The sequence below is a fragment of the Acomys russatus genome, chromosome 25 (assembly GCF_903995435.1).
Source record: "Acomys russatus chromosome 25, mAcoRus1.1, whole genome shotgun sequence".
In the NCBI taxonomy this organism is placed as follows: Eukaryota; Metazoa; Chordata; class Mammalia; order Rodentia; family Muridae; genus Acomys; species Acomys russatus.
Window position 1 is genome coordinate 14,666,428 of NC_067161.1, and position 12,135 is coordinate 14,678,562.

Here is a 12,135-nt window from a genome sequence, read left to right on the forward strand (position 1 = left end):
CAGAGGGGGCCGGAGGGAAAAAAATCCCTTTACATGACATAATTGGAACTCCTGAGACTGGCAGTGTCCTGTCAGGTTTTCTGTGCAGTGGGCCAGGCCACAGGCCTAGACAGCCTTGGGTCTGGGGGGTCTCTGTCCCCAGGGTTAAAAGAGCGGAGAAGCCTGGCTCCTGGGTACCTGCCACCCGCTGCCAGGCCTTTGAGGCTGTGAGTCAGTAACCCACTCCACTCTACACCAAATCCATCACAGGGGTCTGAGTCACACCAGCGCACGCTGAGCCGAAGAAGCAGAAAGCGACGCTTTTAGAACCTGTGACTTAGGCACCTACGTCAGTGTCTCCGAGGGATTTTAAAAATATATAGTTGGAGTCAGCCTCCCCCCCACCCCCACCTCCTTAGAAGGGCAGCCATGGTTAGTGAGGCTATTGAGCATGCTCAGTCTGGGCTACTGGAGGTGCCAGGGGCCTCTGCAGGTGAACTCTGGCATCTGGCTGTTGGTCGACTTCCTGATGGATAAATCAAGGGGCTACCCACGGGACAAGTCTATGTCTAATGTCAGGAGATCAGGGACCCTGATCTCCTTGCCGTCATCTCAGGCTGTCTTAATGACAGTTCCTCAGAGGTATAAGACTCCAAACAATGGAGAGTGGGCACTATCGGGGGGGAAGGGGTCTCCACATTCCCCAAAGGGTTGGGCAGACAGTGGTCCAGGCTGTACCTGGAAACCTGGCCACTCTGGTCATAGCATTTGTAATACAGATGTTAAAAGCAGTAGCCAGAGTCAGGGCAAAGAGCCCAGTGGCCAGAGTGCCGGGGTTCAGACCTAGCTGTGGTCTCTCGAACGCTACTTGGTTAAGGGCCAGGTAAGACTCCATGAACAGTGGCCATAGCACAAGGTCTGGATAACCCTTCCACAGATGCCCTGGCCACTCTCTTGGCTTCTTGTATGTCTGCCATCCACAGGCAGTGTTAGAAACACAAAAGTGATGGTGAGCACAGGCTGGCAAGGGCGGGGCAAGAGCCTCCTCATGGGTTACAAGGCAGGACAGGAGAGAGTGTCCACGGGTGTCCAGTCACCACTTCAAGAATCAATTTATGTGTTCGATTTGGTCAAAAGAAGTAGGTATTAACAACAACACCAACAACAACAACACCCCTTTACAGATGAGGGACCCAGAATGTAGATCACCAAACCCCTCAGAATCCTTAGCCAGGACACCAGACTCAGGCTTTTTGAACGTAAGATGGTCTGACGGGAACCAGATGGGATCCACAACACAGCCCACCCAAGGGAGCGGAGGACACGTTGGCCAAGAGGGAGGTGGTGTGACACCTGAGTTGTCAGGAGTGCGCATGTTCAAATGCAGGTGGCCACATCTCACGACTGGGAAGTGTGTACATGTCCACAGAGGGCCCAGTATCTTCAGCTACCACCAGACACCTTCCTCCACAGCGCCCCCCACAGGGCGACCGCCCAGGCCCCACCACAGCACCTGCTTCATGGTCTGACTATATTATCAAAGTGTGCTGGCACCTGTCATTCTCAAGCTGGCAATGCGTATACAGTACTTTGAAATTCTTTACAACTGTAGTGCAGTGTGAACACCAGCAGCTCCCAGGAAAACAAAGTCGCAGGTATAGCTAACACTGCTCTGGTGTTTGGACTGTATTAACTGCTATAGGAGACGATAAATTAGAGTCTAGTAAAAAGAAAGATGGAACTTAATCCATATTCTTTGGGGTGTTCACAGATAAATCTGTACACTTTCTTGAGGGGGCTTCAGACGGCCGGAGGTAGAGCCAGAGGTTCTGCCTGACTGATCCTCCCGAGGCAATGCCGCTGGGGGTCCCCACTCGGAGAGGCCCCAACCTTAACCTATAGCTTCCCATGTCGTTCACTGTTGACTCCTACAGGAAGATCTGTTGCCCAATTCTCTCTCTCTCTCAGGCCCAGGAACACATCTCCAAATCCAAGCTTAACGTTTCTCTGGAGATACTTGCTGGGAAGGTACCAGAATTAAAGGCCCAAGTCCCGGCCCCCTCCCACAGAGGCTCGCCCTCCCAAGCTTCTGCGCTTGCAAACCAGCAGCAGCAGAGGCAGGCCCAGGGTCGTTGAGTCCGTGGGTGCCTGACCTGCCACTCACAATTCACAGCTAAGTCCTGTCAACTCTGTGTCCTCTCCTGCTTCAGCTCTCGGCCTCCTCCAGTCCACCCCCTTTGCAGCCCACCAAGGGCAGCAGACATAAGGCAGTGATAGACATGCGTTGGCTGTCTATTTCCACCTGCCTTGGAACCCCACCCATCTGTTCTCAGTGTTGCCAGAGCCTGTATCCAACCTTGATACAAGAGGCACATACATTACGTTCACTCATTTACTGCACGTGAGCTTTGTGACGTGGGTGATGCCACCATGGCACTGTTACGCTCAGGTGTCCTGTGGACCACTGCTTGTTGGAGATGAGGAGGAACTGAGACTTGAAGCCCTGTTTTCTCATCCCCTCACCCCCACCTCCCCTGCCCCAGTATCTTCTGCTCCCACAGGAACAGCCTGTTTTAAACTCACCATCGGGGGCTTGAAATCTCAGGTTGTCCAGAGCCTGCCTAGTCATGTGCTGATTCTCAGCCTGCTAGGGGTTCTGTTGGGGTCAAGTGGGAAGGGGGCAGGAAGAGGCCCAGGCAGCATCTCCGTCTCTGTACCTTATTGATGCTGAACTGGCCCTCGAAGCGGCAGCCTGCTCCGTTGTTCAGTGGGATCTTCATGGAGTTGTCGATGTGGCCCACTTCATGCCTGCCCATCTCATCTTGAATGTCAAGTCCAACCACTGTGGGGGGCCAAAGAGAGCAGTCACCCACACCCGCGCAGAGTGGGGACCAGCCTGCTTCTGCAGGAGCCCCAGTTAGCCCTCCATGAACACGGTGCCTAGGAAACTGAGGCTACGAAGAAAGTCAGCCAGCAGAGGAGAAAGGGGCTGCTTTGCTACGAGTCACATCACCCTAAACAGTCATCTCCTCAAAGTCATAGCACCCAAAACAGTCCCACCCCCAAAGTCACAGCATCCAAAACAGTCCCACCCCCAAAGTCACAGCACCCAACACAGCCCATACACCCTTCCAGTCACAGCGTCCAAAACAGGCCCACTGTCCCTCCAACCCCCAGAGTCATAGCACCCCCTACCATTGCCTAAGAGGAAGAGCTAGGAAGAAGCAGAGACTAGACCAGCCAAAGATGCAGGGTCCAAGGTGACTCAGCTACAAGCAAGGCCAAAGGAAGGCAGTGGGGTAAGAGGGACCATGGGGTCTGCCACCCGGATCCTGACTATGCCTCTCACCAGGGTGACCACGGCTCAGGTATCACAAGCCTCAACGCCTCAGTTCACTTTTCTCAAGTATGAGGTGATGAACATTGAACTTTCAGTGGAAGAGAAAGTGGATCCAAGAGTTAGTAGGTATGACAAACGCTCAACACAGGGTGTGACTGGCGGAGCATGCCAAGGGCTTCACCGGCACCAGCACTCACCCCACCTCACAATCTGGGGTCACTGGGTGAACAGGTTCAGGCATTCATTCATTCTTTCTTTATCTCTCTTTACTCAGTGTCTATGGCTACTGAGCCTCATGCACCTGCCTAAGTACCAGGAAGGCATCATGGGAAATTGAGGCTGCACTCTTCAGGCACACAGGCCCTTTTATTCGGTTCTGTAGCTCACACACGGGAGGGCTGTAGTGCCCAGTGCCAGTCCTGACTCTAACACAGCTCTGGAGCCTTACTGTGGCTCAGCTTCTGCACTGTAAGAATGAGCAGGCTGCTCTATTGTGTTCCATGAGGTGGTCCCAGTGTGCACAGGGAAAGAGGCTCATGTCCACCATGGGGACACAGCAAGCTTCCCGGCAGGCACACCAGACAAAGCTTCATGTGGAGAAAGAATGGCTCTTTAAAGACAAGCAGGCATAAGGGGAAAATGGGAAGAGCCATGTTCCTCAGTGGGTTTAGGGAAGTACATACCAGCCAGGGTGGAAAGACACATGACATGGCCATCACAGATGATGCCACTGAGAGAAAGCTCAAGAAATGCAAGCAACCCCTGCCTGACTCAACAGTTCCACTTGAGGCCAGCTTGCAGTCACTCATGCTCACATATGTGCAAAGGACCACTCCAGTCAGCCTTGCTGGAAATTGTGACAATGACAAGCCACTCAGGTGCCTGCCCCCCCCCGACACCCCCAAATGATGATAGCTGGTGGATCATGTCTCCCCTGTGATGTGAAACAGCATGTACAGAACGCTAACTGGTGTGCATAAAGAGGCTGGCCCTGGGTCCCAGGGCGAGCTACCTAACCTTTCTGGGACTCAGTTTCCATCTCTATCATAAGCTTGCTGTGAAGACTTGTGGGACACTTGAACAGTGCTTACCATGTGCTGCACCCCTGGCTGAAGAGCTTTGTGTAAGAACACAGTACCTGGACACTCCCGTGGGGAAGATGATGCTCTAACTTCCTGGCCAACATCAGGGGATACTGAGGCACAAGGAGCTCACAACTGAATAGCAACAGAGCTTGCACAGGAGTCAGAGTGCCTTACTCTGAGCCTATCCATAGGCGGTCAGCTAAAACACAGCTAGTCTCAATATCCTAACACAGGCAAATGATTCCAAACAGGCCTGGCTGGGGAACTAGCCAGTTATTATTCCACTAATAGTGTAAGCAATTTAAGAAAAGCTGGATGTTGGGGGAGAAACCTCAGAAAAGTCATCTAACATGTAATTATCTGAGAAGGAAACAGAAAGTCAACAGGATACTTATCCCACATGCATCTCCTCGGGTACCAGTCTTGGGATGCTCACAGCTCCCCTGTAGAATGGACAGGTATTTGCATTCCAGACATGGCATCCTCTGGGTTACTCGTGCAGCCCAGAACAAACCAAATGCCATGTAAAAGCTGCCATCCTTCGGATTACAGTTGCCCCAGAGGCCCATGGGATGGAGAACTGGACCTCAGCCTGTGTGCCTCAGGACGGTCGTGAACCTTTAAGAGTGGGGTCTAGTGGGAGGTCCTTACTGTTATTAGGCCGTGCCCCCTGAAGGGGACAGTGAAATCACTGTCCTCTGCCTTCTTTCCTCTGCCTCTTTGACGCAAGGGGAACACATCTGTCCACTCCACATCCTCATCACAATATACAACAAAGAACCGGCCGATCACAGACTGAAACTTGGAACTCTGGGCCCATTCACACTTTCCTCTTCATATGCGGGTGGTCTCTGGCATCTTATACTAACAAAATGTTAACACAGTGATTTCCAGCGCCATATTGCTTAGGAAATATGTACAAGGGGGAAAAGTCTGTATGTTTTCCGGTCAGATGCAGCATTTTTTTTTTTCTCGGAATATTTTTGTCTTGTGGCTGTTGAATCTGTGGTGTGAATCTGCCCGTATAGAGTGACTGTGTTTACATATTCACACACTAGGAGGGAAAGGAAGCCACCACTGTCAGCACAGGCTGTGTAGGAGGCAATGCCATACAGGAGGCACCAAAAAGGAACACCAAAGGGGTACTTTCATGCTTTTAAAAACATGCCATCTGTGTTTCCCTGAGTACCGAGGATCTAACTCGTGATAATAAACATGCTACCACTGAGCTACAGTTCTGTATTTGAAAGTCTACCTTGAAAGATAACTCCTGCATTAGGTATATAATGAATAGTGTCATTGTCATAGCACATTTACAGTGCTGGGAATGGAACCCAGGGCCTCAATGTGCCAGGCAAGTGCTCTAACCCTCCACCCCAGCCTAAGAATATATATAAAGCAGGGTATGAGATGGCACCTGTAGCCTCAGCCATGTTCAGAAACGCACAGGAGGGAAAGCAACGGAACAGAATGATGTCAGAATGTCCACAGACCCTGTCACTGGGCAGTGGAATTATGGGTGATTTCCCCTTTCTCTGTTTTTCTGGGTTTTCCAGAGATACAAAGATGAATGGGCATTTTTGTGTTTAACCTTTTTGAAAGTCTTTGTGTGTGTGTGTGTGTGTGTGTGTGTGTGTGTGTGTGTGTGTGTGTGTGTGTGTGTGTGTGTGTGTGTGTGTCAGTGGTGCATGCTGGGCAAACTCCAGAGCTACACCCCACCCTGAAGGGCTTTGAAAGAAAAGCTATTGTGCTGGGCTCTGGCGGGATCAATACATAGCCCTGCAGAGCTGGCGGGACCCATGGGGAGCACAGCACAAGGACTGGCACCTGTCCTGTCTGAAGTCACGCTGTCTGGATTTGGGACTGAGCCTAGAGCCACATCCCTCCAGCCCTTGATGGTCTAGTCCCCTGTCCTGACTAAGACTTTCCGCACTTCAGAGATACAACCAGCTAGCTCCTGAAGGAGTGGCTGCCAGATGAGCTATTTTCCTAAGAAGAGAGAGAGAGAGAAAGAGAGAAGGAAAAGAAAACATAATAATAAATAAAAGTGACCTATTTCAACAGGTTCCCTGGCCCTGGGCCCAATGTGGGCTCAAAGCTGTGATGTCATTCTCACCAGAAGCAGGAACAGAGTTGAATGTCTCCCTGTCTGTCTGGGCCCACCCAATGTTCTGTCCTTGCAGGCTGTGCTCCTAAGCCATGTCCTGTGATCAGAAGGGAGGGGTGGGAGGAGGCTGAATATGCTACATCAAGCTGCAGACCTGATGCGGCCGAGGGATGGCTCGAACTTTTATTATGGAGGTGATAACTCACCACCAGTGTGGCTGGGTACCATCTCATCGGACCTGCTGGTGATGGTTACTAAGCCCACTGTGCTAAAGGGGACACTGAGATGACCACACCAAGGCTTGCCTGAGCAAAGGAGGCACGGTCTGCCTCCAAATCAGATTTTTGTAGTGAGAATTTTGATATATTTTTTTAAGCACAGAAATAATGGGAATATGTTTTTGTTTTAATCCTAGGTATGGGATATGGGGCTGCTTCAAATTGTTGACAGCAGCCAGCTATAGTTTGCCTCCTGCTCTAGCAGGGGCATGGTTTTGCCAGCTGCAGATAGCTTACATTTGGAATTCTGGGGCGGGACTCTTCAGAGGGTATATAAATGCCAGAGCCCCAAGAGAGATGCAGATGTTGCTTGCTCCTGCTGCTGCTACTGTTTCTGGTTGTTGGTTGGAGATATCCTGACCGCAAAGATCAAACTTGCCCCAAGGAATTCAACGGCCCTAGTCAGCAGGAAGTAGTCTAACGATGACAACGTCCCATTTCCATTCTATTCTTCTTTCCTAACTAGTGTTAGGGGGTTGGAGGGTTACGGGTGGTGTAGGGTGGTAGGAAAAAGAGCCCAATAAAGTAGCCAAAAGTCTGGCTACAGACTTTCATTCTATTTTGTTATAAACCAAAAAGAACTCCATCTTGATTAAAACAGGAAACAAAAAGGGATCTGAAGTTAAAAAGGAAGATGCCAGGGAGTCCTCTCAATGACAGTGTCCCACAGGCCTTTGCAGCTGTGGGCTGTGCAGGCCAGTGCTTGCACAACTGGCATCTCACCGTAACTGCTCGAGAGGTCACGTAACTCCCATAGGAACCATCCTGTGGCCCTCAGCCACCGAGAGGGATAATGACCGCCCTGGTCCCACTACTGCCAGATGAGGCAGCTTTATGGTATTACTGCACTCCAGAGCATGCTGGGAGGTCAGCCTCAGACCAGACCTTAGCTGCACACACAACTGGGCTCATCCTCTTGCCTGGTCTAGTCCCATCTCCTCTCCAGAAGCTGCTTGATCAAGGATCTTAGGCTTAGCAAAGCAGAGAGACTCTACCACCCTGTGCCACCTGCATCAGTGTGGTCGCTCTGTAGAGATATATAAAATGTCTTTGAAAACCTGAAAGCCTCCCAGTACATGCTTAATTATATTCAGAGAGAGAGAGAGAGACAGACAGACAGACAGACAGACAGAAACGAGGGGGAGGGGAGAGGTGGGGGCTGTTATATATGAGACTTGGACTTGCAGCTGGTAGCATGTACTCAGCTCTCTCCCTAGGTGGCTCACCTTGTCTGCACACAGATCACCCGCATGCTGTCTAGCAGAGACAGAGGGCTGTTTGAAATACTCACATTCACAGTGCAAATTGGGTAGACTGATGTTGAGGCTGACGTCAATTTTGCCTCCGCTGTCCTTGTCTGGGTCATCGACGTATAGCTCATTTACCCTGAGGGACACAAGTACAGAAACCCAGACTGAGACAGAGACACGGTCCTGTGGCAGGGGCCACCTCACTTGATGGCCAGTGCTCAAAAACCCAGATACCCATGTGGGTACCACAGCATGCACATGTCCAGGCTCCAGGAGGTAGGGCTCCAGGTTCAAATCCACTCTCCAGCACGGCTTTACCAGGAGGGAGAGCAGTTACTCAGGAAGGAAGGGTCAGGTAAGAACATCTACCCAGATTCAAGTTCAAACCCTGGCTCCAGCACTTCCTATGGCCACCTCTATAAACCCGTCAGCTGAATGGAAGTAACACTACTGAGCGTTGAGATGAGAAATAGGGTCTTGTATGGCTCAGGGCCTGGCACCAACAGGCACACAGGACCCACTGCCTGCTCTTTTGGAGTTCCACCTTATAAAGCCCAGGTCTTCCACAGGACCAGACACCTATACTGGATTCCTAGGGCTGCTAAAATCAAGTGTCACGAAGCCAAAGGCTTAACCGAAGCTTACCACATACTTGCAGAGCACTCTCCCTCCTGCACCCTCATATAGGACCCCTATGGTTTTATGTGACCCATCTGGCTAACACGGCCATTTCCATCCTTCACATGACTACATCTGTCATGTTCCATGTGACATGTAGGGTAGGCCAACCGTAGGCTGCAGGGGCAGGCAATGAGATCATTATTCTAACACTAGAGTTACAAGGCAGGTGGCCCCAGACAGACACACCACCTCGATGCCAGGGACAGTAGCAACATACATTGATTTAACAGTTTAGGGGCATCTACTGCCTGTCAGGTGTGAGAAATGATGTCAAGCTGGATACAGTCTCTACTTTCATCAGGTCATAGGCAGATCCAGGCCTTGCTCACCTCCCAGGTAAGGGCCACAAGGAGGCCTACAGGTCTCCTAGATGATGAAAAGGCATGGTGACAGCAGGGGGAGGGAGATGTCCACAGCATGTGACAAGGCCTGAAGTAGAGAGGGACTGGGCTGACAGAGGGTCATGGCAGATACAGTGTGAGAGCCGAAGAAGTATGGTGCTGTGACACGGCCCAGGCAAGCTGACTTGAAAGTTGTGCCTCTGCAGGCTTGAGGCCTGGAGGAGCCACCATGTCCCAAGGAGACCAGACAGTAGGTGACCACAGTGGTCCGGAACCTACGGCTGCTGGGAGCAGGCAGGGCATGCTGATGACATGCTGATGGGCCAAGGGAGGCATGTTAAGTGGATGGTTCCAGTTCTTTCCTTCTTCACTAAGCCAGGGGCCCTTGAGAGTGTAGTGGAAGCCAGAAGCCGTAAGGGGGGGGAGGGGCTGAGTTTAGAGGCCAGCAGCCCAGATACTTCCCCATGGAGAGGGGGAACCCCATCTCTAAGTCTGGCCTCAAAGGCTGCTCAGCTGAGCAGTGTTGGAGAAGATGGAATGGGCTATGCTAAACACTCATGGATGGGGACCGGGGATGCTGGCCAGCAGGTCGGAAGTTACAGATGACAGTTCTGCGGTCTGACCGCACAGGCATGCTGACTACAGTAATGGCACATTGCGTACTTTAAATTAGCTAAAAGAGATTTTAAACATCTCTCATAGAAAGCATAAATGTTTAAAGTGATGGACACACTTAGATGAACTGGTAATTTGACAACTTATCAAGATATCACCTTGTGCCCCATTTTGTCAATTAAAATAAGGTACAATGGGGCTAAAGAGATAACCTAGTGTTTAAAGGCACTTAACGCTCTTTCAAGGACCATAAAGCTATAAAAAAACCCCACTTAATCCATGTAACTTAGTCTCTTGGGTCCTGCACACAGGTTGTACTAGCAGGGGACACCAAGAGGGCCCTGTGAATGGCTCTTGTTGGGAAGGAACAGATCAGGCGCAGCAAGTGAATTTTGTTTTTTCTAAGACACCATCTAATGTGATACAGCCAGTGTTTAATTAACAAGAACTCAGGAATACAGCCATACTTTGTTTCTTTCTTTTTAAAAAATTATTTATTTATTTATTACATATACACTGTTCTGCCTGCATGTGTGTCTGCACACCAGAAGAGGGCATCAGATCCCAGTGTAGATGGTTGTGAGCCACCATGTGGTTGCTGTGAATTGAGCTCAGGACCTCTGGAAGAGTAGACAGTGCTCTTAACCTCTGAGTCATCTCTCCAGGCCGACACATTTTGTTTCTTTGTGGGAACTGCAAATACGTTCCTGGGGACATGAAAGCCACAGCTATGCCTTGCTCTTTGGGCTGCTGAATGCCCAGCACATTATGCTGGGCAAAAAGGGACAGGTATGCCCCTTAATCATGGAAGTCAAAAATATACACATCCATGCCATCCCATCTACTCCTGTGGGAAGCCCTCGTTCCCATTTTTAAACCAGGAAACCCAAGTTCAGAGGTGGGTAGGTGTGCCATGCCAAGAGCACACAGCATAAAACGACCAACTAGAATCTCAAGCCCCAAGTTTTCCAGGGCGCCACAGCTTCCTCTTTCCCTTGTTATCTCCGGTTAAGAACAAGGCATGGGGTGTGGGGAAGGACAGGCCATGCTCAGAGTACTGGCAGCTATTATCCAGAACCAGTGGGCAAGGGGCCAACAGGCCATGGAGGATTCGGTCAAAGGGAACTGTCCAGCCAGGTCTTGCCCTCTGAGCTCTTCAACATCTGTCTACCATAGCCTAAATTCCTAAAAGGACCGTCAAGCTAGTGAGGAAACTACTGTGTGATTAACTGAATGGCACTCAAGGGACAGGGCTTCCCTTCCCAGAGGGACTCGTCCATGAGCGCTCACCTTTCCCAACTGGTAAACCTAGACCTCTGAGCACGGCTGAGGGATTATGGGATGAGGTCATTCCCTGGCAATCCTGGGCGATGACCTCAGCAGCGTGAGGCAAATCTCAGGTGTGGCTCAGGTGAGCTCATTGCCCCTGGGGAGGCTTCTCCTAGGCATGGATCCCTGGCTCCTAGCCAGAAGAACTGGAGTGCTCAGCTGCCAGGGCTGAAGGGCCACACAGCACAAAGGGGCTGAGGTGCCCGAAGGGAGGATAAACGCATGGCCTGTGGCAATCTGGGCCGGTGGTTATGTAAGACCAGAACCGGCTGCTCCCCCTGGCTGTAAGATGTATATGGTTCAGTCGTCTGCACCGCCTAGTGATGAGGTCAGCAAGGCTGCCTTCTGTGTCCAAGGCAAATGTTCCAGACCAGCTAGTTTCCTGCCACCCCAGGTGCGGCCTCACCAACAGCTGTCCATTCAGGGCTGCCAGGGCTGACTGACTCCACTGGCTATGGCTGATGGGCTGCCACAAATCAGCTCATCTCAAAGGGGAAAAAACACATTTTGTGGGTATGCTATGGCTTAGGGACTCTTACTGGCCTGACACCCCAACCAGCTGCCTTTGTCACTTGGAAGCCAGGACAGGGTGCTTCACCTCTCTGAGCCTCGGTTTCCTCATTAGAGTAACTGGAGACATCCTGGGTGAAGTTTAAAAGATGGCAAACTAAGCGATGACAATATTAGTCTGAAGACTGGTGCTAGGAGAGGGTACAATGGAACCTTCTGGGTGTCAGAAACATATCATGGCTCAACTGAGATGATGGCTATGAGGGTGAGGTTCACGGACTCTGCCGTTTGGACTTGTGCATCTGCTGTAAGTCATACATGCCTCCTCACTATAAAGAAACCAATGAGGGGAAAAGGAGGAAGAAGGGAGAAAGAAAGGAAAGGAACAGGAGTTCTCAACACCTCTCAGGCCGACTGGAGAACCAGCTAAAGCCGTGGACCAGCAGGGGTGTGCGTGTGTGCATGCATGTGTGTGTGTGTGTGTGTGTGTGTGTGTGTGTGTGTGTGTGTGTGCATGTGTGTGTGTGTGTCTGCTCAGTCTCAAGCCGCTACTTAATCATTAATACCAACATCTAATGAGTTAAAACAACAGGGACACTAATCCATGGCAAAGCACTATA

The 12,135-nt window shown here is 50.8% G+C and overlaps 1 protein-coding gene across 1 annotated transcript in view; it reads right to left on the reverse strand.

The window, feature by feature from the left end:
- The window catches only part of Ergic1 (endoplasmic reticulum-golgi intermediate compartment 1), a 97,006-nt gene that overhangs the window by 23,969 nt on the left and 60,902 nt on the right, over nt 1–12,135 (reverse strand). The window contains exons 4-5 of the mRNA XM_051167390.1: nt 8,081–8,175; nt 2,697–2,821 (exon numbers count right to left, since the gene is read on the reverse strand). Of these exons, the coding sequence (XP_051023347.1) occupies nt 2,697–2,821; nt 8,081–8,175 (220 nt within the window). The remainder of the gene's footprint in view (nt 1–2,696; nt 2,822–8,080; nt 8,176–12,135) is intronic.